The sequence below is a fragment of the Phocoena phocoena genome, chromosome 13, assembly GCF_963924675.1.
Source record: "Phocoena phocoena chromosome 13, mPhoPho1.1, whole genome shotgun sequence".
In the NCBI taxonomy this organism is placed as follows: Eukaryota; Metazoa; Chordata; class Mammalia; order Artiodactyla; family Phocoenidae; genus Phocoena; species Phocoena phocoena.
In genome coordinates this window covers 67469807-67495160 of record NC_089231.1, presented here as the reverse complement: position 1 = coordinate 67495160, position 25354 = coordinate 67469807, and the positions used below count along the sequence as shown (strand labels likewise).

The window sequence follows — 25354 nt, the reverse complement described above, 5'->3', positions numbered from 1 at the left end:
ACCCTCTGGTTGCAAGGTGCAATGTGTTTCTAACTGCGGGTCTCAGTCAGAAACGTTTGTAAGCCACTGGTATCAGTGATGAAAACCAGGCCCTGAGGGGCTGAGGAGTGACTTGCCCAAGGTCACTCGGCAGCTGGCAGCGTGGGGTTCCTGACTGCTCCTCAGCTGCCATCCCTTGCAGCCCAGGAGTAGCAGGAGGTGCTGCGGGCAGGGTGGGGCTGGGCAGGTGCTCACGGTCAGGGGTGGAGGCCTGGCATCACCCGATGCCAGGACAAAGGCCCTCCCACGGCCTGGCCTCTCACCATCCACTCCCTTCCGCAGCCTCAGATCCCCGGGCTCCCCACCCCGCCCGGCCCTGCCCGGGTGGGGCCCGGAATAGTCACAGGCCTTCCTCACTCTGCCACCGAGCTCTTCATCCTCACTCGGGCAGCGGGAGGAGGACACGGCTGCAGTCCCCACTCCAGGGTAGCCCGTGGCCCAGAGGCCCAGCCCATTTCTGGGAGTGCCCGCCGGGCTCCCCTTGGGTCTGTCTCTCCCGGCCCGAGTGGGCATTTGCATGTGTGTGCGTGTGTGGTGAGGCTGTTTGTGTGGCTGTGTGTCTGTGTTGGGCTGTGTCTGGCCGTGTGTGCGCGTATGTGTGCGTGTGTGTGTGTGGCTGGGAGGGAGTCGGGGTGGACACACCTCTGGCTGACTTTGTGAGCCCCCGTGTGATTGTGTGAGTGTGTGTGTGACCGTGTGCCTGGATCCTTTACCAGTGGATGTGAGTCTGTGCGTGCCAGGGGTCTCTGGACACGTGTGGGGAGGCGTGACCCTGTGTGTGTGTGTGTGTGTGTGTGTGTGTGTGTGTGTTTGTGCACGCGCGCGCGCCCCCGAGTGTGCCTCCAACAATCCCTGCACCTCACCCTCCAGCCCCCGCCCCTGGGAACTCTGTGGCAGCCTCACGTCATGGGGGCCACCAGCAGCTGGTTTCCTCCCCACCCCGCCCCAGCACCGCCCCCCTGCCCTGGCCACCCTGACTCTTGGCTCAGGGACTAAGCTGATGTCAGAGCTGAGCTGACAGCTTCCTTCTCCCACTGGATTTTCCAAAAGAGAGAGACCACAGCCCGGCTCCTATTAAATAATCTCGGGGTTGGTGGGGGGAGGGGGGAGGATGTTTCACTCAGTGATTTCCTGAACTCAGAGGCAATAAACAGAACAGGAAGCAGCCCCGCGGACCCACTCAGCCTGAAACCGGCTGGCCCTGAGGTGGGGACTGGCGTCCCCTCCCCCAGACAAGCTCACTGGGGCCACCCTGACCCGACCCCAGAGCTGATGTCAGGGAAGCAGCCAAGGCCCTCTCCCCAAACCGTCCTTCAGCGCCAGCACGGACTGAGGAAACCATTCTGAGGATGGTGGGTGGGAGGTGATGTGAGCCTCAGGCCTGATGATAAGATGGAAAGAGTAGAGTAGCCCAGTCCCAATGGGCAGGGAGGATAGAGGGATTGAGGCCCGGCTGAGGTTGGACCGTCCTCCTCCTGGGAAGAGAAGAAAAGATGAGCTCCCTGAAGTCAGGGAGGGACAGGACCAGGTAGGGGAGGAGCTGGGGGGAGCCGAGAGGAGAGGGCCAGGCTGCCCCCTCTGTCCTCCAGGTAACCTGGGTATGACACCCGTCCCCACTACCCTGCACCCTTGAGCCACTCCAGCTTCCCATGCTTTCTGTGGCACGTAGCTGGCCCATCGCTGACCCCAAAGGCCTTATGAGCTTCTCTCCCGCCTGCATCCCCCAAAGCAAGCAAAGCACTCACGAGAGTCCCCTGTTATCTCCGGTCCTAACACCCATCCCCACGGGAGACACTTTAATCCTGGTTTTACAGACATGGAAACTGAGGCTCAGAAAGTTGAACGATTTGCCTAAGGTCACACAGGGTGCAATGGAGCGAGCTCTCCAGCCCACGACCCCACAGCCTCCATCAAACTGGAGCCAGGAGGCCAAGTGTGGTCCAGGGCTCACTGGCAGCAGGGGGCCAGGGGGGTCCCCAGGATGAGTCAACCCCAGGATCCCCTCCTCCTGCCCAGCCTGGCCTCCTCCACCCCTGCCCCACCCCTGGACCCCGTTTCCGCTTCCTCCCTTTCTGGGTGGGACCACGCCCGCCCCAGGATCACAGTGGACTGTCTAGAGAGCTGGAGTCCCGCAAGCCCCTCAGTGGCTGCAGTCTCCCCAGAGTCCACTCTGGTCAGCAGGCTGGCAGCAGGAGACCCTCACATAGAGGGAGGACAGTGGCCTGTAGTTCCTGACCCTTAGGCTCCCCTCCAAGAGCCCACCTACCTCCTAAAGTGGTGTTAGCCTGGGAAACTTAAAGACCACCCTGGCCTCTGCCACCTCCATGTCCCCACTTGCAAAGGGAAAAGGTCAGAAATAATGAGGGGGGTGTCAGGGGAGTGGGGTTGGTGGTCTCTTCAATCAGCCAGGCCTCAAGGGCAGTCCTAGCTCTGCCACTCACGGCCTCAGACATGTGACCTCATTGCTCAGACCCCAGTTCCAAAAGTATAAAATGCGACACAGTGTTGTCAACCTGAGAGGTTAGCATCACCCTCTGGGAAACCCTGCAGGCACAGAAGACATGCCTGAGTGACTGATAGTATTATTATCTTAGCTGTTAAAACTTCACAGGTGGGGCCCAGAGAGGGGAAGTGACTTTTCCAAGGCCACAGATTAGTGGCACATCCCCAACAACATGTGGGCTGCGTGCCTCCCTCAGGTTCCCAGACAAGGAGTCAGGAATCCCAGGTTTTAGTCCTGATTAGCAGTGGGGATTCCAGAAAGAACCTTTTAGGAGTCTCGGTTTTCCCGTCTGTAAAACCAGCCTAGAGAAGGCCATCCGTCTCCAAGGATCCAGAAAGGCTCTTTGAGGTGTGAACTACGGGATGGGGTGGTAGAGGATAGAGAAAGCCTCCCGGGCACCCTGGAGCGCTGGACGCAGCAGGGGTGAGGCCAGGTCCGGGGCTCGCGGCCCAGGCTCGCCAGCACTCAGCCACTGAGCTTAGCCCCAAGCCGCGGGCTGCAGCGCCCCCCACTGACCAGTGGGCAGCAGGCACCGTGGCAGGGGCACCTCCAGCCCTGGGTCCACCTGACTGGGTCAGTGCCTCCCCTAGGGCTGGGCAGGGCAGGATTTGGGGATTGAGGAAGTTGGGGTAGATGCCTGGGGCTCGGAATGGAGGGTAGGCCGAGGCCGTCAGCCAGGGCAGGGAAGGAGGCCAACAGAGGGGTCCTGGAGGGGCCTCTGCCCTGCTGAGCACCTGGCGGCGGGGGTGGGGGTGGGGGTGGGGGCTGTGTGCATTGAGGACTGGCCACAAGGGGGTGCCAGAGACCTCATGCAGTGGGCCTGGGGTGGGGGCTGCGTGCCTCCATCCAGTGGGAGCTCTGGGAGGAGGGGCGGGGGTGGGGGGGTGGGTAGGAGGGAGAGGAGGGGGAGGAGGGGGACTTCTGTCCCTTCCCACCCCCCTCAAGCCCCAGGACCACCTAATCCCCACCCAGGACAGGTTCTGGGGACAATGTCCCTGCCCTCCCGGGAGCCTCTCCCCAGTCCTGGGGAACTGCTGATGGCAAGATTGGGGTCCAGCCCCTTCTCAGGTTATTTATGCCAAGGTGCCGCCCGCCCCTTTGCCCCCCGGTGCCAAACTCTGTGAAGACTTTACTTACATTTCTCCTTTCTCCCCTCATGGTCCCATGAGCTGGTGCCCCCACAGTTAAGCCCATCTTACACAGTAAGCAAAGCACAGAGAGGTCGAGTCCTCTCTGGGTCAAGGTCAAAAGCGTAGGGGTCATGACCTTGACCGACCACACACCCTAGAGCCTCCCTTGAGAGACTTCACTTTAGCAAAGACTCACTCTCTTTTCCCGAAAGCAGAGGCAGGCAGGGGCCACCCTGTGACCCACCACAGCCCCTTCTGGGGGGACAGGGACCCTCTACCTGCCAGGTCTCCATCCCAGGGAAAGCTAGGCTGCCACGAACTCAGAACCCTCCACTGCTCTGGGGAAAAGGGAACTTGAGGGCCCCTTGGGAATCCAGGAATCAAGACCCCCAGGGGTGACCCCTTCGGGATGGCAAAGCCAGGACTCCGGCCTCCCCATCCAGTACTCTCTCCTCTGCCCTCTAAACCTGCCATGATCTTTAACCCCGCAGGTGTCCACATGACACTTTCACATCTGGTCTGAACTCTACCTCCACAGGCTCAGAGAGATGTGCAGGGCACATCTTACCATGCCCATTACGCGGTCGGGGAGACTGAGGCCTAGAGAGCCGGGTGGGCCATCAGGTGCCCCCGACACATGAGGGAAAAGGTGATGTTTGCCTGTGCTGAGGATAAATTTGGGGAAGCCTACCGTGGTCTGTGCCGCACCGGACCCTCCAGCGTCTGGCGGGGTGCTTGCTGGGTCTTCAGTGGGGCACCATCGACGTTGGGCCAGGCTCCTCTGCTTCTCTCTCCTGCTGAATCTTCTCTGGAGACAGCTCCTCACCCCGCCCCCGACTTGACTTCCCGTCCAGGGCCGGGTAGCCCCGAGGCTCCCCCCACTTCCACCCCACCCCCTGGCTGAAGGGTTGGGGGCAACAGGGGCTGGGAAGCCCAGGTCCCTGGCCAGACTGCACCTGACACAGGTGGGGCAGGGTCTTCAGGCTGGTTGAGGGGAGAAGCAGGGCCAGGGGTGGGGAGGGGTCGTCCTTGGGCCCGGCGGCCCCTGCCCTGTGCTGCGTGGCGAGGCCGCCGGGGCCTGACTCACGGCTGACTGGGCCGCACCCAGCCCGCCAGGGTGATCCAGGCCGGCATAAGGCGATGACTGGGCAGCCCTCCACATGACCGGCCGGGGTCGGCCTTAGGTGTTTTGACTCAGACCTGCCACAGGCCGTGTGCACCAGGGCCATGTCCCCTTGTCCCCATCCCTGGAAGAGTCACAGGGCTGCAGCCAACCCCCCGGACACGGTGCCCCTCAAGCCACCACTCCTTGCCCTGGCACCCACCTCAGAACCCGGGAGCCACCTGGCCCATCTGGTCCGCCCTCCTCCACGGGCTCTGGGGCCCCACCTGCCCAACGCCCTCCCTCAGAGACCTTCGCCCCTCCCCGAGTCAGTGGAGCCCAGCCCTCGGGGACGCCCCAGGAAGCAGGGAGCGGGGTTGGCTGAGCCCAGGGCCTCCCCACTCTGACCGTGGACTGTGACCCTTTCCTCAGCGTGGAAAAGGGGTTCTGTGGGCACTCCGGGTCCCAGGCCTGGCGTGGGTGGTGGCGGTGAGAAGCGGGGACAGGAACAAAGACAGAAGAGCTGTGAAGAAAGAAACCAACAAGGAAAAGGGAAAATGAGGGAGAGAAAATAAAGAGGACGTGGCTCGGGCACCTGTTCTGTGACAGCTTATGACGGCAGCGCCAACAGACCCTGCGTTGCATTGTTTCCCAGAAAATCTCTGCTCTGGCCTGGGAGGTGGCCAATTAACTGAGTCTGTTGTGCAGACAGGGAAGCCGAGGCTCAGCCCGGAGGTTACACGGGCCACGGGGCTGGGGTTTGAAGTCATTTTGCTGAACTCCCAAGTACTTTCCTGTCCCTTGAGAGAGAGAGCGTTCAAATCACATCAGAACTGGCGGGCAGCGAAGGCGCTGAGGCTATGGAGGCCAGAGACCCAGATCTGCCGTTTGCAAGCCGGGAGTTTGTTCTTTAGACAGACTATAAGTGCTGGCACCCCATCCTTGCCTTTTTTCCTGCAGTTTCCCTGCCCTCCAGGCCCCCCCGTCCCAGGAAACTTTCCATCCGTGTGTGTCATGTTCAGGGTTGACTGAGGGGCTGTGACTGTCACCCTGAAAAACTTGAGAAAGAAAAGAAAACCCAGCTTGTGGTCGATTCCAGCAGCAGGATTGCCCGAGGACTCCTTATCTCCCTGACCCTGTACCAGCTCGCCCATGGCCTGCGGCTGCTTTGTGCCTTCACATGAGCCACTTGGGGGAGCATATGCTATTTGCAGGCTCACAGGGCATCGCCACTCTGGGAAAAGCATGCCTTGTGGGGGATCAGCTTCACACTGTGGCACAAAAGCATTATTAGAACCCCTCCCCCGCTACCCCTCGCGCCGGATGGTCATGGGAACCCTGATCTCACAGCAGTTGTCGCTGTAGTTTGGGGGGGGGGGCGGTGACGATCCAAGAGGGCTCGTTCTGACTCCAGGTGCAGACACCAGAAACGACCCCTGCACGCTGCCCTGCCCAAAGCCCCAGGGAAGCCCCGCCAGCCACTCGATGGGGAGTTAAGGAGGAGGGGCCTGGGAGGGCAGGAGGAGGGGGAGGGGGAAATGCAGGCACTGGGAGGTCAGAATGCCTGGACGTGTTGGGGACCAGCTGAGCATGTAGCAGATGCAGAGATGAGCTGGCAAAGTTGGGTGGGCCTGAGAGCACGGCCCTGGCTGGCTGTGCTGAGGAGTTTGGAATCGATGCCTTGGACAGCAGGACGGGAGGGAGTCATCGAAGGTTTGTGAGCAGAAGACATGACAGTGAGATGTGTCCAGGGAGTCAGGACCTGGTTGGCGGTGGGGAGAGAAGGAGGCACATGCCAGGGATAGGGTGTTGGAGAAATCACAGGATCAATGGGGAGAGAAGAGGTTGAGGCTAAGGGAGATTGAGGGAGGTGCGATGGGGTTCTGGAACTTCAGTGGGGGCAATTAGGAAGCAGAAAGGTGTGGGCTTGGGGCTGAGTTCAGCCTTGAGGCACTCACAGAGCACCCAGCAGATGTTCTGGCAGCTGGGTCTGTGGATCTGGGCCCAGGCTGGAGATGGCACCTGCAGCTGTGGTCTCATCAGAAGACAGTGTGGAATTGACAAGTCCTCACTGATAGGACCCCCAAGAACCCCACCCCAGAGTCTGGGGCTCCCTGATCTGCTTCCTGCTGGGGGGGTGCAGCTCCAGTTCAAAGCAGCCCCAGACACCTCTCCCGGGGCTTAGCCACCTCTCTGGAGGCTGGCAGGGGGCCCAGGCAGGGGTGAAGAGCAACTACCCTGGGCTTCCCGGCTCTTCCTCCTCAGACCAACTTCTGTCCTCTCCGTGGGCAATCACATGCTGCCTTAGTGCGAACTCCCCTTCTGCTCCGGGAACCTGAGGGTGCCTGGCTTTCGGTGTCTGCCACCTCCCACCCAGAGATTCCCAGCAGCCCAGCCCGAGGAAAGTCCCCCACCCCCATGCTGGGGGTACAGCAGAAAAGAGCAGAGGCCGGCCCCTGCCCTTGGCCACACCTGGGTAGCGCCTGTCTAGGCCAGGCTCCCTGCCCTGCTCCTCACTGAGCTCCTGCTGGGTGCCAGGTACTGTGCTGAGAGCAGAGCAAGGCAGATGTGGTCTCCATCCTTGGAGACTCCAGGCTAGCGGGGGAGGCAGACGGCAAAGCAAACCAAGAGAGGCCCCCCAGGCGACAGTTTTGAGAAAAAAAATAACCAAGTTGTTAGACCCAGAACACGGATGGGGGTAAGAATAGCCGAGGATGCACTAACCAAAAAACAGAGCACAGCATTGTAGACAGAGAGCAGAGCATAGGCAGAGACCTTGTGGTGGGAGGGTACCCTGGGCATATTGGGATCCCAAAAGTGGCTGGTGTGGCAGGAGCCCGAGAGCAAGAGAGAGCCCATTGGGGGGCAGTAGAGACCCTTACTAAGTGCTTGGTAAACAGCCTGGAATATATTGGGCGCTTGCTGGTTGGGAGTAAGAGACCTGGAGTTCTAGCCCCAGCACTGCACTAACTCGCTCCGTGACATTGAGCAAGATGCTTCCCCTCTCTGGGCCTTTTTGATAAATCAGCAATGCCCTCACTCACTGTATCCTCATCCTTGAATGCTCGGAGCCTTTGCCCTAGCTCTTCCTGCCACCTACAGGCTCCACCCCTTCTCCTGTGCGTCATTCAGTCCTCAGAGTAGACATCACCTCTTCCAGGCACCACAATGACAACCCACGTCACCTGACTCTCACTCTCTATTACATCACCGCTTTGTTTTTGCCAAGCTCAAGCTCACACTGCAACCTCAGATGCTCCTGTTGGTTCTTTTGCTTGTCTGTTGCCTGTCTGCCCCCGCACTTGGGAGCTCTGTGCCCCCGGGGACTCATGAAATTGTCAGCAGAGTTACAGAGGCTGAAAGGTGACAGGAGGATGCTCCTGCCCTGGCATCTAACGGGCCTGAATTTAAAATGTGCCCGCCCCCAGTAAATTTGCTCTGAGGACTCAAACTCTCTGAGCCTCGGTCTTCTCATCTGCAAAGTGGGTTATATCTATTGCGGGGAGTCCCACACAGGGCTCTCTTCCACCCCATGTTAAGTCCTGTTCCCACCAGAAATGGGACTGATCCAGGTCACGTTCATCGGCTTCTGTGAGCCCTTCCTTTGTAGCTGCTGCCTCAGCATGTCATCAGCCTATAGATGACCCTTCTGAGGCGGGGCCCTGAGCATCCGGAGAGAGCCAGGTGGAATCCCTATCCACCCTGGGGCCCTTCAGGAAGCAGTTTCAAGCACCTACCAGGTTACAGGCCACACGTGAGGCAGGATCTATTATTATCTTGTCTGTTTCACACAACACACATCAGCACACATACCCCCAGCCAGACACCCACAAGGGCCCAGAGCAACCCATACACTCCATCCTTCCTCCCTCCCCTCCGGCTCCCAAACCCCAACACCGCTGGTCCCCAACTTCTCAAGAGAGACCCATTCAGAAACAACAAACACCTTGTCTGTGTTTGAGATGCCCCACAGTCAGAGCCCCCAGCTGACTGGGGTGTGCGACTTCCCTTCCTGGATAGAGCAAGGACCCCCCAGCCCAGGCCCCAGGTGGTGGATGCTTGTGGCCTTACCACATAGGGACCCCCCGCCAAGAGGCTCCCCCAAATCCTGTCCCACAAGGCAGCAGAGAGACACAGGGGCTTTAGAAACCAGGCAAGTTTTAAATATATGTTGGCACAATATTAACATTAAATACACATTATAAATAAGCCTTATAAATAGGAAACAGATAAAAACTGATTTAAAAAATCTATAAATTAGTCATGTCCCTCCAAGGAATTGGCCCAGCAGCTTCTGGGACCCACTCCAGGAGGGCAATGGTTTCAGCATAAGAAAATACCGTGATGTACCACCAGGGGGAGCAGCCAGCACCCAAGACCCAAGACCAGGCGCTTCCAGGTGCTAGCTAGGAGGTCTCTTCCAGAGAACTCAGTCTGTGCCCAGTGGCCATCAGTACTGCGTATCCCCATGTATGGAGAGAATTTGATATCCACCCTATGTCACAGAGTCCCAGCAACTGACAGGCAGAGAGGGCTTTACATGGCCCCCAAGCCCTTCGAATCACAAAGAGAAAACTGAGGTACAGAGAGGTAAAGTGGCCTTGCTGAGGCCACACAGCAAGTTAGGGACCAACCTTGGACCCCCCCAAATCAGTGCTCTTTCTAGTACACTCTGCCCCATCACAGCTGCCTAAAGTGAGGTCATCCAGACATCCAGAGGTCTGGCCCGAGACGTGATGAGGCATAGGAGGCCAGCTCAGGCCCTGACCTCCCCGCCTTGGAACCAGGCCACTAGGGAAAGGAGGAAGTATGGGGGCAACGGCCCTGCAAGTCATGAGAGGGACAGTCCGGCAGGCCTCCGGGCAGCAGAGCAGGGGGTGGCAGCCAGTCTGGCCATGAGTCATCCTGTGTCATCAGACCCCTGAATCAATGGAAAGTTGGCCCCGTGTGGACCTGACCTGGCCACCCCACCAGACTGAGGAACTCAGGGCTGGGGGGCTCAACAGCCTGACCCTATGTCCCTAGCCCAGCCCAGAGGAGGTAGAGGGGCTGCACGGCTCCCACCCCTTAAAGTGCACTTCTGAGAGGCGGGGAACAGAGGGGAGCAGGATGGCAGGCCCTGGGGCTGCGCCATCCTGCAGAGTACCTGCTGACCTTTCACCCTAAGGCTACCGGGGAAGCTGTCCCCTCGGCATGAGTCTCCTGTCCCTTCGGAAGGGCCACGTCCTGCGGGCCCCCCCTCTGCAGGGCCTGGCGAGGGCTGTGTCTCCAGGGGCCCGGCAGGGGCTGTGTCTCCGGCTCCGGCTCCGGCTCCGGCTCCGGCTCTCCCCCCACTCCTGGAGGACCTGCCCCACAGAGTGCATGAAGCGGTGGTAGCCGTGCAGGAACCTACAGCTCTTCAACTTGTGCTGGAAGGCGTCTGAGGGCGGTGTGGGCGGCGGCGTGGGCCCGGGGCCTGGCTGAGTGGGCTCAGGTGTCTCTGCCTCTGAGGAGCTGCGCAGCAGCTGGGACATGCAATGGATGTTACTCCTGAACCCGCGGATGTTCAGTCCCACCAACTGCTGGGCTTCAGGGAGGTCCTGATACAAAGCAGTCAGTCTGTGCAGGACGAGGCCCAGCGTGGCATTGAGGGTCTGCAGGAAGCCCTGTCTGCTGAGCCCCCGCAGGGCGTCCTCGCTGGGGAAAGCCCCAGGGCACTCCCTGCAGTGCTCCTTCAGTCCTGGCGTGTCCAGGCCTTGGATGCGGATCTGTGGGGAAAGGACAATGCAGGGGTGAGAGCTGGAGCCCCCACCACACACACACACACACACACACGAATCTGCTCTGCTCAGCCTTGAACCACTGGACCTCATGTACCCCCGCCCCCATCCAATCCTCCCATTGTACAGATCCAGAAACTGAGGCTGAAGAGGGGCGAGAACTCCTGGATCACTGCAGGTGAGGTTAGAGGTATGCCAGGGAACTGGAGGGGTAACCACACAGGTGGTGATTGTGGCATGAGGTGTGTCATTGGGGAGGTGACGGGAGGTGACATGAGCTCAGGAGGGTGGGACTGTTCACTGCTACATCCCGGTGCCTAGAGCAAGGCCCGTGGTAGGTGTGCAATGAGCACATGGGGCAAATGGACGAATGAGGCAATGGAGTTGGGGTTCACACTCCAGGCCCACTAAGCTGGGGGAGCTGCACTGCCTACTTGGCATCTCAGGGTTAGGCCTGGGATGTTCGCCGTGGCCCAGGAATAACACGGAGACTCGTTTTCCCCCCAGCCTCAGATTGAGTAGGGTTTGGGCCTGTCCTCTCTGGGACTCACTGCTGCCCTAACCCCACAGTTCTCTGAGACTCAGATGCCCGCAGGGGCTGGTCACTCACATAGGGGTCCAGGAGCGTGCTGGTGTCCTGCATAAGGTCCGCCTGACGCCGGAGCTGCAGGAGGAGTTCATGGTACTTGCCCAAGCACTTGCTTGTGGCCGTCATGCTCAGGAACAGGAGTCCGAGGATCACACCTGGGGCAGAGAGGGGACATGTCACCTGCCTTAGTGAGGAAGCCACAGGTGGGTGCCTTTCAGAGAGGAGGTCACTCAAGCGGGCCTCAGAGGGCACAGCCCATCATCCTCAGCTTTTTTCCATTGGGGGTGGGGCTGGGCACGGTGCATGCACGGGGCTACCTGCTGGGGCCTCCACCACCTTCCCAGCGAGTCACTGCCCAACACCCAAAACAGTGGTTGCAATTCACCAAGTAAGACTTTGAGAAGAGCTGGTGGGGCCTGGCTAGAGTCAAGCCTGCCAAACTCAGGAGCTGACCTGGGGTGGCCCAGGCGGGGCTGCTCCCCGCAAGTCCTCTGGGCTAAGGGGTGACCATTGCTGCAGGCCCTGAACCTGCTGTAACAGACCCCACCCCCCCACGCAGGTGTGCTCTGGAGGGTTTTGCAGCCCAGGAGCAGCCAGACACCTTGATCTATGTCTGCAGAACCAGGAGAGGCTGCCTTTCCACCCAAAGTTTCCATCTGGAAAGGATACGTGAGACCATCTCGTCCATGCCCCCATTTGACTGACAGGAAAACCAAGGCCCCAAAGGAGAAGGGCTTGCTCAGGTCACCCAAGGCCAGCCCATGACCCCATCTCTCAGGCCTCCCTCCTCTCTCCGTAAGTGGCCACTTTTGTCAGGCCCACCAGAGATGCTGTGAGCCAGAACATTCTGGGGGGCGGGTATAATTACCACTCCCCTGCCTCCCCCCACCCACCCACAAGGCCCTGGCAGCCACGTGGTCGGAAGGGCCTGTGGCGCAATGGCCCGGAAGGCAGTGACACCACCTTCCCTTCCTAAGAACTGTGGCCCCTTGGGGAAGATGCTGCTGGGGAGGTCAAGGGGCCAGGCGCCTAGGCACAATGACTACCAGGCACCCCTCGCCGCACCCCAGGTACCTGCTGCTGGGCTCGGGCAGGGGGGCTGGTGTGGGCACAGCGCACGTGGGACTAGGGTGCCTGCATGGGTGTGCGTCTAGATCTGCGCGAGGCTCGAGGAAACAGCTGGTCACACACAACCGTTGTGTCCCATCCAGGGCAGGGGCCCCGGGATGCACGTGGGGGTTCCCAGATTGGTGAGATTGAGGGTTCCAGATGACGTCACGTGACTCTGTGTGCATGTCATCCTGTGGGTGTGGCTATGTGCGCTGTGTGATTGTGTGGGCTCCAGGGCCCCCAGGCCCGGCTGACAGTGTCCATTCATCCCAGAGCCTCCAAATCGGGGCAAGAAGGAGGCTCTACAGCCCTTCCAGACATCACACCATGATGCTGCTCAGCTTCTGCGTCTTCCTCCTCTGCCCCAGCACATCTCCCACCTCCCACCTGCTTCCCTGGCTTCTCCCGCAGTGATCCCCTTCCTTCACTCTCTTGCTCCCAGAGTTGACTCTACATCACCCTCCCCCTGGAAGCCCTCTGGTAATATCCTTCTCTACCCTGTGAAGATGCTCTGTTCTCAGTGGATCCCTCTCTTTGCCTGACCCCCTGGCTCTCTCCCCTTCTCAGCATCCTCTGCCCGGCGCCTGGCCTCCCCTATTCCTGGAGGACAGAGGGTGCCCCTGCTCCCCGCTGGCACCCATGAGCACAGCAAGCAGGTGCTGGTGGGGAGGAAGGAAGTACTTACTGAGCGGTGTCCTCCGCATACACTGTGCCCGCATGCTGGGTGACCGAGCTCTGGCCTGCGCCTGCCGGGGGTGACACCTCCAGGCTTGGAGCCCTGCGGGCTGGCAGCCACTTTATGCCCGCCGGGAGGATTGGCCAACACCTCGTGAGGTGGGTGGGGAGGGGGAGGGGGGAGGGCAGGCCTTCTGGGAACATGACCCCAAAAACCAAAGTTTCCACAGGCGGCCAATGGGCGCTGGGTGCGGTGGCATGCCTGCTCCTCCTCCTGTTTTCTTCGAATTCGTTCTTCGAGGTCAGCCCCACGCCCAAGGATGATGCAAACCGCAGCCTCAGCCTTCCTGGGGCGAGCAGGGAGCAAGGGGGTCCATGCTCGCTGCAGGGGGCTGTGCCCGGGGTGGAGGGGAGAGTCCACCAGCTGGGCTCCTGGAGGGCGCACAGCCCAGTCCCAGCCCAGGAGCCATCGGCCTCACAGGCCTCTGTGGTTTGGGGCTGAAGGGAGCGAGACATCTTCCTTCTTGAGTGCCCTTCCCGCCCTCCTGCCAGGGCTGTTGGGACATCTGTGAGCGGAAACCACCGGGCTCTGGGCACAGAGCCAGACCCAGGCTGGCAGCCCCGAGATTGTGGTTCTGGCCCCAGGACCTGCATCCTCCAGTGGGGCTGTCAGCCATCTCCTTTCCCCCACCAGGCACCCCTCACATAACCAGCCTTCCTCATCCCAGGCCCATTGCCCACAGCCAGGCTCTTTTTCTATAGACAGGGCCCTCTAGGGAGAACCAGGCACTTGAGGCAAGAGAAACAGGAGATTAGGGTTCAAGCCCACTGACATGCTGTGTGATCCAAGGCAAGTCGCTTAACCTCTCTGGGCCTCAGAGCCCCACCCACCCACTGTAAAATGAGGATTCGAAAAGTATTTCCCAGCCACCTCACAGGGCTGCTGCAGTCATGGACATACAAGGCAAAAGCCCTTTGAAGGCAAAAGGAAAGATGAAAGTCTGATTCTAAGTACTAGCTGTCGGGAGGTGGGGTGGGGGGCCGGAGGAGATGGGGAGTTGCTGAGGCGACCGTTGGGGACCAGGTTTCACTTTCTCTGAAAGATAGTGATCTTGAGTAAGTCCTCTGCTTCTCACAGATGAATGAAGGGGCCAGAGGCAGCGCCTCCCGAGCCAACCTGCTGCTTCAGGGCAGGATAAACTGAGGCCTAGGAGAGGGCAGATGAGGGGGTGGAGGGGCTGGCCCTGGCCTGCATGCCATGCCTGGCAGCCCCAGCACATCCAGCAGACCTGGACGAGGGTCCTTGGCCTGCACCCTGAGGAGCTCGGTGGGGTGGAGGATGTCAAAGGCTGAGGAGCCAGGGTGGGGCCCCTGGGGGCTGCCAGGGAGGCCTGAGATGCGCAGGCCCTGTGGAGCCTGGACTACGAAAGCCAAGGTGGCCAGAAGGAGGAGGGCCAGGCACGCTCCCACCCATCACCACCCCGGCACCCATCATCACCACCAAGGCCGTTCCCACCAGCCCTCCCCTCTGCAGATACACCCACATCGCTCATTTATGCAGTCAACAAACTTTCACTTGGCCGCCCGCTTTGCCAGGTGTTGAGGATCTAGCAGTGGGCAAAACCAGAGGCACCCCACCGCCAGGAGGCTTCTCCTCACCCCCACCCACTCCCTGGTGCCCAGCATGGTCCTCATCACACCGTTGCCACCCCTGAGGGCGGATTCTGCCACCCCTGAGAGTGGAATCCGCCACCCCAGTTCCGGATTCTCCTCCCAAGAACGTCACTTCCGCTCGATTTCTCATCTCGGTGCCCACCTCCAAGAGGCGGCTTCCTGGGACCCCGGCCAGTCCGGGATCCTGCTTCATTTCACATCCCTGATCTCATCTTGCTACAGCCCTGGGAGGGAAAGCGGCCGGCAGGGATGCCTCAGCTCTCTTTAACGAGGAAACGGAAGCTCGGAGAAGCTCAGGGCCGGGCTCCAGGCAGGAGAGCCAGGTCTAGCTGGAGAGCTTCGTGCCCCTCTCAGGGGCTCCTTGCTGACCGGCCTCCACAGTCGTGGGACAGCCCGGTGCTTTCACTCCTCGGTCCAGAAGCTATAAGATCTCCTCGGTTTAAAGAGGCCTCCAAGACCCAGAGACGCTGAGGTCGCCCCTCCTTCAGTCGCCCTTTGTAGAAACCTTTAAGAGGAGGGGGGCATTCAAACTAGGGCTGTCACATCTGAAAGACCTCGCTCTGAGCACGAGGCTTTAAACTTATATATTAGTTTGCTTGGGCTGCCATAACCAAATGCCACAGACTGGGGGGCTTAAATGACAGAAAGGTATTTTCTCACAGTCCTGGAGCTAGAAGTCTGAGATCAAGGTGCCGGCGGGGTTGGTTTCATCCTAAGGCCTCTCTCCTTGGCTTGTAGACAGCCGCCTTTTCATGGTCTCTTCCCATGGTCACCCCTCTGTGTATGTCTGTCCTGATCTCCTCTCCTTATAATGACACCAGTCATGTTGGAGTGGGGCCCACCCAATAGCCTCATTTGACCTCGATTACCTCTTTCAAGGCTCTATCTCCAAAGACAGTCACATTCTGTGGTGCTGGGGGTTGTGACCTCAACACATGAATTTGAGGGACACAATTCAGCCCCTAAAAGCTTGCAAGAAGAGGGCATGGTTGGAGGGCAGCAGGGAGCGGGGACACTGGCAGGGGGAACCCGGAGCTGGGTGGGAGGGGCCGTGATGTGCAGGAGGGCGGGGAGTGCCCCCAAGGTGAGGAGGCCCCGCTCCCCATCCGAGTAAAGCGTGAGGGGAAGATGCGTCAGCGTTTCTGGTGAGGTCAGCGCCCGGTGACGTCCCTCTCGCCAGCAGGAAGGGCTTGCAACACGGCCCTGCCGGTATAAATAGGCTCCCGAACCACAGGGTCCGGGCTGTCCCCTCTTCCCGGGCCACGTCAGGCAGGTCCGCGTGATTCGGAGGGGAAGAGAGGCCCGGCTTGGTTCCTCAGAACGCTGCTTCCTTGCCTTTCCGACCCACCCTCCGGCTGGGGAGCCCTCCATCTTTAAACGCAAGGACAGGATTCGGCATGGCCTGAGGGGCAGGCCAACACTGGAGCAGGGGGTCACTGGGCTGGATGCAGAGGCCGGCGGGGCTGGGGGCAGAGATCAACCCAGGTTCTGGTCTCCATCTGCTTGTGGGCCCAGTGTTCCTGGCCCAGTCACACCCCCTTTCTGAGGCTCAGTTTCCCCTCTGTAGACTGCAGTGCGACAACTTAGTACTAAAGAGACAAAACCACCCAGGTTTTAAATGGGCAAGTGATTTGAACAGACATTTCTCCAAACCAGACACAAATGGCCAAGAAGTACATGAAAAGATGATCAATATCATTAGGAATCCGGAAAATGCACATCAAAACTATGAGATGCCGCTTCACCCCCACCAGGGCAGCTATAATCAGAGACAGAAAATAAGAAGTGTTGGAGAGAACGTGGAGGAGTCGGATCCCTTGTGCACCGCTGGTGGGAATGGAAAAGGGTGCAGCCATTTTGGAAAAAATATGTCTCTTCCTCAAATGGTGAACATAGAAATGTCATACAACAAACAGTTCCACTCCTGAGTATACACCCAAGAGAACCGAAATCATATAATCACACAAGAACTTGTGCACAATTGTTCACAGCGGCATTTATTCACAAAAGCCTGAATGTAGAAGCAACCCAACTGCCCGTCAACAGAAAATGGATTTTAAAATGTGGTCTATCCATTTATTCAGCCACAGAAAGGAATGAGGTACTGATGCATGCTACAATGTGGATGAACCTCAAAATCATCATGCTCAGTGAAAGAAGTTAGTCACAAAAGGCCACATAGAGACTCCCTGGCAATCCAGTGGTTAAGACTCCACGCTTCTACTGCAAGGGGTGTGGGTTTGATCCCTGGTCGGGGAACTAAGATCCCATATGCCACACGGCGCGGCCAAAAAAAAAATTGACGAAAGGCCACATAAGATTCCGTTTATAGGCAATGTCCAGAATAGGTGAATCCATAGAGACAGAGAGTAGATTAGTGGTTGCCAGGGAGTGGGGGATCTGGGGAACAGGGGTAGTAGCTTATGGGTACGGGGTTTCTTTTGGGGGATGAAAATGTTTTTGAACTAGATGACTCTAGATGACTGCACAGTCTTGTAAATATACTGAAAACCACTGAATTATACACTTTAATGCATTTGATGGTATGTGAATTGTATCTCAATTTTGAAAATGCAGGAGCAAATGCTGCCTTACTGGATGGTCAGTGTAATTCAGTGAAGAGTGCACTCCAGTGCCCGGCCCATAGCAAGTATCCGATGACCACTTATCCCTCCTGCCGCCGGGGCAGATGAAGGTGCGCATCTGCTTATGTCACAGGGTGACTTTGAGGGAGGTTGGGAAACACGTGTTACATAAACACCGGGTGAGCAAGGATCTTCCAGGGCCCCCACGAGGTCACTGAGGTCACCGTCAGCTGGGGGGTCATTTGACTCAAGACCTGCCACAGTTCTTCTGGGACCTGGTATGTCCATGGGGATGGGACTCCATGCCCTCCCCTGCACCCAGTGGCTCCGCCCAGTTGGGTAACGGACTGATCCTCCTTCCTGGGGCCTGAACACCTATTCAGGGAAGGGCAGAGGTGGGGGGGAACTGGCTGCTGTGCAGGAGCCTCACACCAGCCATCGGCCCCCAGACCAGGCTCTGCCACGGCGAACCCCTAGGCCGAGAGGAAGGCAGGTGGGGGCTGATTCGTCCACTCTGAGGTGGGATAACCAGGAGCTGAGGGTGCAGACGGCCCCCACCCCCAGGCCACCCTCTCTGAGCCCAGGGGACCCTCTGTGAGATTCGGGGACGGGCGAGATGACCACAAAGAACCCACAACCCTATAACGCCCCAGGGGTCCCATGGCAGCTCTAAACACTGAGATGGCTCTGTAAAGAAAAGAAAACCTAATCATTAAACTGGATCAGGAAGTCCAATGGAGTTCTGACTTTTCTCATGATGACAACATACGACGCCTATTTTGAAACATCATATTCTTTTTTGTTTTTAAATAAATTTATTTTTGGCTGTGTTGGGTCTTTGTTGCTGTGCACGGGCTTTCTCTAGTTGCAGCGAGCGGGGGCTACTCTTCGTTGTGGTGCACAGTCTTCTCATTGCGGTGGCTTCTCTTGTTGCGAAGCACAGGACCTAGGCGTGAGGGCTTCAGTAGTTGTGGCTCGCAGGCTCTAGATCTCAGGCTCAGTAGTTGTGGCATGGGCTTAGTTGCTCCGCGGCATGTGGGATCTTCCCCGGGCCAGGGATCAAACCCATGTCCCCTGCATTGGCAGGCAGATTCTTAACCACTGCACCACCACAGAAGTCCAGAAACATCACATTCTTGCAAACAATGTCTTGATGTCCCAGGCACGTGCTGTCTGCCCAGTGGTGACATTCGAGCCCATTTCTGCAGCTCTTCTGGGTGCCGGGCCCAGTTCTGGCCCTTTCACGTGGGCCAGATTTCTGAATCCTCAAAACCTCCTAATGAGGCAGAAATCATGGTCTCCGCCCAGTACGTGGGGAAACTGAGGCCTGAGAGGTGGGGAACTTGGCGGAAGGTTACACAGCTGGGAAGGAGCAAAGGCTCAACAGAAACAAAAACCAGCGGCTCCCAGAGCCGGGAGAGGGGAGGTTGGCTCTCATGGGGGTGGCTGCCAGGGGAGGACTTGGCGGCGGAGGTCAGTATTTCTGTAGGTTTGCAAAGACAACGTTGGTTTCATTGGCGGAAAGGCAGAAAAGAAATGCTACAAATTCCATGTTGAGAGAACCGCATGAGCTGATGGGCAAATAGGACCTCACTGGACCAGTTTAGAGAACAGCAGGTGTGGCTGGAAGTCGAACAGGGAGGGAGGAAGGCAAGGAGGGAGGGGAAAACCAAGCCACCACAAAACCGCTATGCTGCCATTGCAGCCCCTCCGGAGGGGCTTGTACAACACAGCTTGGTCCCATCCTCTTGCTCAAAACACTGCCTGGCTTCCTGTTGCCATTCGGATAAGGCCAAAGTCATCACCTCAGTCCCCCAGGCCCTGCCCACCTCCCCAGCCTCACCCAACAGCTCTCTAGCCCACCACTTTCTCTGACCTTCCTCAGCCCCACAGGCCCTGCCCACCTCCCCAGCCTCACCCAACAGCTCTCTAGCCCACCACTTTCTCTGACCTTCCTCAGCCCCACGGAGGAGCTGAGCTCTCACCCCAGGGCCTTTGCACATGCTGTACCCACTGCCCGAACACTCCACCTACTGAACTGCCATCAGACAACAAGGTTCAGTCCAAGCTTCACCTCTTCCAGTGACCTTCCTTTACCCCAGTCTGGTTCCTGCTCCCTGACCCCACCCCAGAGTACCACGTACCCGTCTCTGTAGCATTTTTCAGAATTGTAAACTCTTACAACTGTGGAGTTGTCTCCCCAGACAGACTGTAAATTCCAAGAGGGTGCCTGTCTCCAGAGCACAGCACAGGCCCCAGAATGTAGTAGGTGCTCAATAAATCATTAGTGAACAGATGGATGCATGGCCATCTGCAGAAGCCCCAGGCTTCAGGGCCCCGGTGCAGCCCCATCCCATATCCAGTACACCTGCAGCTGGACCTCTAAAATTGCAAGCCCACCTCGCTGCCAGGTAGGAACAGGCCCTCTTGGAGCCTTTCTCATGCCCTCTCCCCAAGGACATCAGAATCATATCACTCACAATACACCAAAGCACGTGATCTCTTTTTTCAGGAAGCCTCGATTTTAAAGACACTCACTTTTTCTTTTATGATGATTTTTCTAAAGCGAATTCAAAACCTATTCTTTAGCCACTGCAGATTTCAACACTTTCCTGGAGAAACAAACTGAAAAAGAAAAAGCCAAGGCATTTCTCCTGCTTCCTTTAAAGAATTCATTTCAGAACAAATTCTACATAAGCGGCACCTGACAGCCTCGTAGAAAGGGGCCGGTCTTCACTAGAGGAGACAATCCTACAGTCCCTCATTCAACCTGTATTTAATAAGTAACAGTGTGTGGGGGGCACCAGGCCAGGTGCCGGGGATAAATCAGCAAGAAAGACAAGGCTAACCTACAGGAGGGTGAAGTTACCGTGAAGGATGAATAAACACACAGGCCGATATCCAGCACATGGAGGGGCTTGGAAGACCCACTTGCCAGGCTGCCCCTTTCTTGCCCCAGGAGGGGTCCAACCCAGCCTGGTCTTCGCGGTACCCCGGGGTTTAGCAATGCACCTGCGTCCTGAGCAGGTCCAATCAGAATCCTTCCCAGGAATAACGGCAGACCCAGGAGACACGCCTCCCTCACGTGGCTGGGGTTCCTGCACTGGGACGTCACGAGGCGGGGGTGGGGTCCTGCCGAGTGGGCAAGAGGGTGGCTGGTGCAGCCAGGAAGGCCAAGGGATTTCCCTGAGTCCCTGGTCCCTGCAGAAAGCCAGGGCCAACCACATGGCAGGTCCCAACTACACAGGGTGTGATGAGAGTCCCGTTTCTGCTAGTTGAGCCAGTTTCCCGGCACTTGCCATGGGGAGTCCTTAGTCCTCACAAGCATGAGGATGGGGGCAGGAGGGGTGGAGGGCACGGAGGGAGGAAGTAGGATGGGCTGCGCCTGCTCTGGGTGCCAGCTGCAGACAAAGCTCAGAAGCTTTGATCAACAGAGAATGCAGCTGGAAGAAGATGGGGGAACAAGCCAGGGTCCTCATGGGGCTGTCTACAAATTGGGACACAGAGGCAGGACTCACTTGCAGGGATGCCGATTACTGGTCTGGAGGAAATGACCTGGGACAGGTGCTGGGACGACTTGCTTTCTTCCTCTTCTTGTTCTTGGGGACACGCTAAGGAAACTCTGAGCATTTATCTTGATATAAAAAAACAAACCTCCTGCAGCTCCAAGGGGAGAAAAGGCCATCAAAGCTTGCTCTGTCCAAGGGCCAGCTGGTGGCCATTCAATGGGTGATGGGGTGTGACCAGCTGGCGCCAGTTCACCCTGTCCACAGACAAGTGTGTAAGGAAGAGAAGGGGGACAGTGTGGCATTAAACACAACTGCTGGGCATCCCCACAGTCAAGAAGGCAGAGTTTAACAGGCAAAATGTGGGAACAACCCAAATGTCCATCAACGGATAATGGATAAAAAAAGTGGTTATGTCCATACAATGGGATATGATTCAGCCATAAAAAGAATGAAGTACTGACACACACTCCCACCTGGATGCACTTCAAAAAACATCATGCTGAGTGAGAAGGCCAGACACCAAAAGTCACATATTAGATGATTCCATTTACAGGAAATGTCCGGAATACTGAAATTCATAAAGACAGATTGGTGACTGCCAGGGGTTGGGGGAGGGGAGTGGGAAGTGACAGCTAAGGGGTATAAGGTTTCCTCTTGGGGTGATGAAAATGTGTTGGGAACTAGAAAGAGGTGATGGTTGCACAACACTGTGAATGTACTACATGCCACTGAGGTAGCTATTCACTTTTTTTTTTTTTGGCCATGCTGCGCAATCATGCCCCAACCAGGAATTGAACCCTGTGCTCCCTGCAGTGGGAGCGCAGAGTCTTAACCACTGGACTGCCAGGGAAGTCCCACTATTCACTTTTAAATGGTCAACTTTTTATTATGTGAATTTCACTTCAATTAAATAAAAATTTAAGGCAGAGTTAAGAACACGACTCCAGGAAAACCAAGAGGCTGGGAAGCAGAAAGTCGACTCCAAAGGGGCTGGAGAGTCAGAGGATCTCCCACAGCCCCTCCTGTGTTATTGCCCAGTGAGCACCTGTGCATGGGCTTTTTTTTTTTTTTAAATAAATGTATTTATTTATTTATTTTTGGTTGGGTCTTCGTTGCTGCACGCGGGCTTTCTCTAGTTGCAGTAGGCGGGGGCTACTCTTCGTTGTGGTGCGTGGGCTTCTCGTTGCAGTGGCTTCTCTTGTTGCAGAGCATGGGCTCTAGGCACACGGGCTTCAGTAGTTGCGGCACATGGGTGCAGTAGTTATGGCTCACGGGCTCTAGAGCACAGGCTCAGTAGTTGTGGCGCAGGGGCTTAGTTGCTCCACAGCATGTGGGATCTTCCCGGACCAGGGCTCGAACGTGTGTCCCCTGCACTGGCAGGCGGATTCTTAACCACTGCGCCACCAGGGAAGTCCCTGTGCATGGGCTCTTGTCAACTTAGAAAAGGCACACCTAAATTTAAAAGGCCAGGGTATGCCAGCTCAGGACAGGGCCCGGAAGCTGCCTGGAGTGGAGGCTCCTGGTGTGAGGAGAGAGCAAGTATAGGTGAGACACTGGAGGGGGAGGGGGGCTGGGGTGGGGTGGGGGTGGGGGGGCTGGTCTCAAAGACAGAGCAGGGGGGCTGCGGAAGGCTGGAGACAGGGGAGGGAGGGAGCACACTAGTGCTGGGGAAAATATGCTTCTGCAGCCAGAGGAGAGGGAGACCCAGGCAGGGAGACCAGCGGGAGGTCTGGGGTGGCCACACAGGCAAGAACAACCGTGGGCTGACTCAGGGCCCTGGGAAATGGGGGGTGCTGGGCTGCAGAGGGCACTGGGGCTGGGTCACTGCAGAGAGCTCAGGCTGAGGGGCATATGCACAGGGGGACAGAAAGCAGGGCTAGGCTCCCTTTGGGCTGTAGACAGAAGAGGGACAGAGAAGTGGGCAGAGAGGGAAGAGGGAGATGGGAGAGGCGGGGGGGAAGGCGGCCAGGGACGGAGGGCAGAGGTGAAGAGGTAGGGCTTGGGGGGCTGGGCAGCACAGCTCACCACTCCCCAGGGGATGGCAGGGAGCTGGGCCTTCTGCTATCAGGGAGAGGGAGAGCAGGGGGCCCTGAGGGAAGTGGGTCCCCAGAAGGAAAGTGGACAAGAGGGTGTACACGGGCACAGGTGTGAATGTGAAAACAAAAGATGCAGACGTGTGCACGCACACGTGGACATAGAAAAACTGCCCCAGCCACAGACAAAAACAGACACACAGAAATACATGCCACAAATGCTCACACACAGGCACAGGACACACGCAGACACAGAGCCAGGCACACAGCTGATGTTTATAAGAAATTGGATGCATGCACAGCCATAGACATCCAGACCTCCGACATGGAGCCATAAGTACAAGGACACACGGACACTGAGACACACGTGTAGACAGACACGCATACACACACTTTCTGGCCAAAACAGACTTGCCTGTCGATGCCCACGAAGGCCTGCACACTGTGAATGCACACACCAGTGCAGCACACCCATCCATGTGGCACCGTGACCAACGCCCTGGGAAGGGAGCTCTGGGCACCCCCATTTGAGATACCCCTGGCTCGGGAACCCCAGCACCTGGGCCCGCCTGGGAAAGTGAGACACAAACCCCGCCTGCTGCCCAACGGGCTCACCCAGCCCAGCCCAGCCCAGGGTCAGGGAGGAGGCAGGGCTACGCCTCACATGCCTGCCCACACACCCACTGCCACGCACCCCTTGCCACCAGCGGTTGACACTCAGTCACCAACGCAGACAGCTGAGATTGAGAGGGATCTTGAAAAATCCTCCCGGTCCCTCAGGGTTCAGCTAAAATATCCCTTCCCCCAGGGAACCTCCCCAGGCCCCTAGGGGCACTATTGACCTTCTTTGTGAATAATGGTTCTGCCATGCCCAGCTGTGTGACCTTGGTTAAGTCACTTCACCCCTCTGTGAACTGCTTCATTTCCCCTGTGTAAAAGGGGGATAATGAGAGCGTGTGTTGAATACATGAATTAATGGAACACACCGTTCCCCTCTCCCACATACGGATGGGGAAGCAGCTTCCCTGGGCTCATAGTCAGCCAGCTGCAGACGGCTGCCCCTCCTTCCTCCTGCTTGGACCAGCCCCACCCGGTGGGACCAGGTAGAACATGGAGAGGGCGTGGCCTTATTCTCCCCTCTACGCAGGAAAATAACCCCGCTCTGGAGCAACTTGGTGAGCGTGGGACCTCACGGCCCTACCCAGCTGGGGTGGAGGTGAAAACCTTAAACCCTGAATTTCTGCTCAAATGCCTTCAAGGAGGGCTGAAGAGGTCACTTCTTCTGTATGAGCATGGAGATCAGAAAGGGTAGAAATGAGCCTGGGACTCTTCACGCCTGAGGTTTGCTCATCTCCCGTCCCCACCCACCCAACAGCCCCCCCTGCAGATGCTGGACGTGGGGCTGAGGGGCTGAGGGACTGTGGGCAGGGCCCTCCCTGGGCATGGGCTGCATCTTTCTGAGAACAAGCACTTAGGCTTCATGGTCCTCGGCCTCATGCTCAGGAGTGGCCGCGCTGAGGCAGACAGGTGGACTGGGGCTCCAGGTGAGCCAGTGAGCGCCCCCCAACCTCAGTTATGAATGACCCAACCCGAGGCCTGGGCTGACCAGACCAACTTCCTTTTCCCTAGAATTCTCTAGAGCCTGGGTGGACAAGGAAGTGGTTCTGCGAGTCCCCCTCCCCTGGCCCAGGACAGCTCGAGACCTACCTGTCAGACAGCACCCAGCGCATCAGCTGTGAGAGAAGGCCAGGGTCATATCCCCTTCCCAGAGAAGCTGTGTTCTCCAGGCACTTCCCAAGCCCTGTGCCCCAAGCCCTGTGCCCCAACCCCAGGGACGTCTCAGTCTCCTGCACTCCCTGAGCAGGTCTCCCCATCTGTAACCTGCCAAGAGGCCGAGAGCCGGCCCAGTGACCCCCAAGGACCCTAATGCCCTGGAAGGTAACAATTCCACACACACAATTGCATGTGTGTGGTGGAGACGCAGGTGGACATGCTGGCCTCTAGGCCTGGGCCCGAGTTGTACCAGCCCACCAGGGCAGGCCTGTGGCCTCGCACCCAGCCCAATCCCACGGGCAGTCGCAAGATCTAACCATTGCCAGGTTAGGACCCAGTGTGGGGGACCAGGTGAGACCTGACACACTTGGAAAACTGGGATGACAGAAACACCTAAATCAGGCAGTGACTCACAAACTGACAGACAGATGGACAGACCCCCAGAGCTGGACGTGCGGCCAGGAGCTCTCTAGCTACAGGTCAGGCAGCCCCAAGAATTCTGGTTCTAAAATCCCCATCTCAGCCCAGGACATTCCTCGAGCCAAGGCCCAGGGCGACCCCTCCAGGGGTCTGGACCCTCCCCAACCCAAAGACAAACTACAAACAAACACCCCCTTCCCAGGGTCCAAGGGTATAGGATCCTGAGGGAGTTGCCTCCCAGGTCTCAATGCACTAGGGGAAACGGAGGCCAAGGGGAAGGGGCTGGCCCAGGGCACCCGACCGCCACTCACCGGGCTGGGCTGCGCTCCCTGCTCCTCTGATCTTCAGCCCCCAGGTTCCCAGGAGCAGGGCGGGCGCACTGCCAGAGGTCTGGACCCGTTCTGGCTTTTCTGGGGAGCCACCACGACCTCTGAGTACGCTGAAGTCACACCC

At 58.0% G+C, this 25354-nt stretch overlaps 1 protein-coding gene across 1 annotated transcript; it reads right to left on the bottom strand.

Annotated features, from left to right (window-relative positions):
• Positions 1 to 9942: 9942 nt before the first annotated feature.
• OSM (oncostatin M) lies at positions 9943 to 12951 on the bottom strand. The gene is made up of 3 exons (XM_065890524.1): positions 12918 to 12951; positions 11144 to 11277; positions 9943 to 10521 (listed from the first exon to the last, which is right to left on the bottom strand). Exons 1-3 carry the CDS (start codon positions 12949 to 12951, stop codon positions 9943 to 9945), a joined length of 747 nt encoding a protein of 248 aa, XP_065746596.1.
• Between the last annotated feature and the right edge of the window lie 12403 nt (positions 12952 to 25354).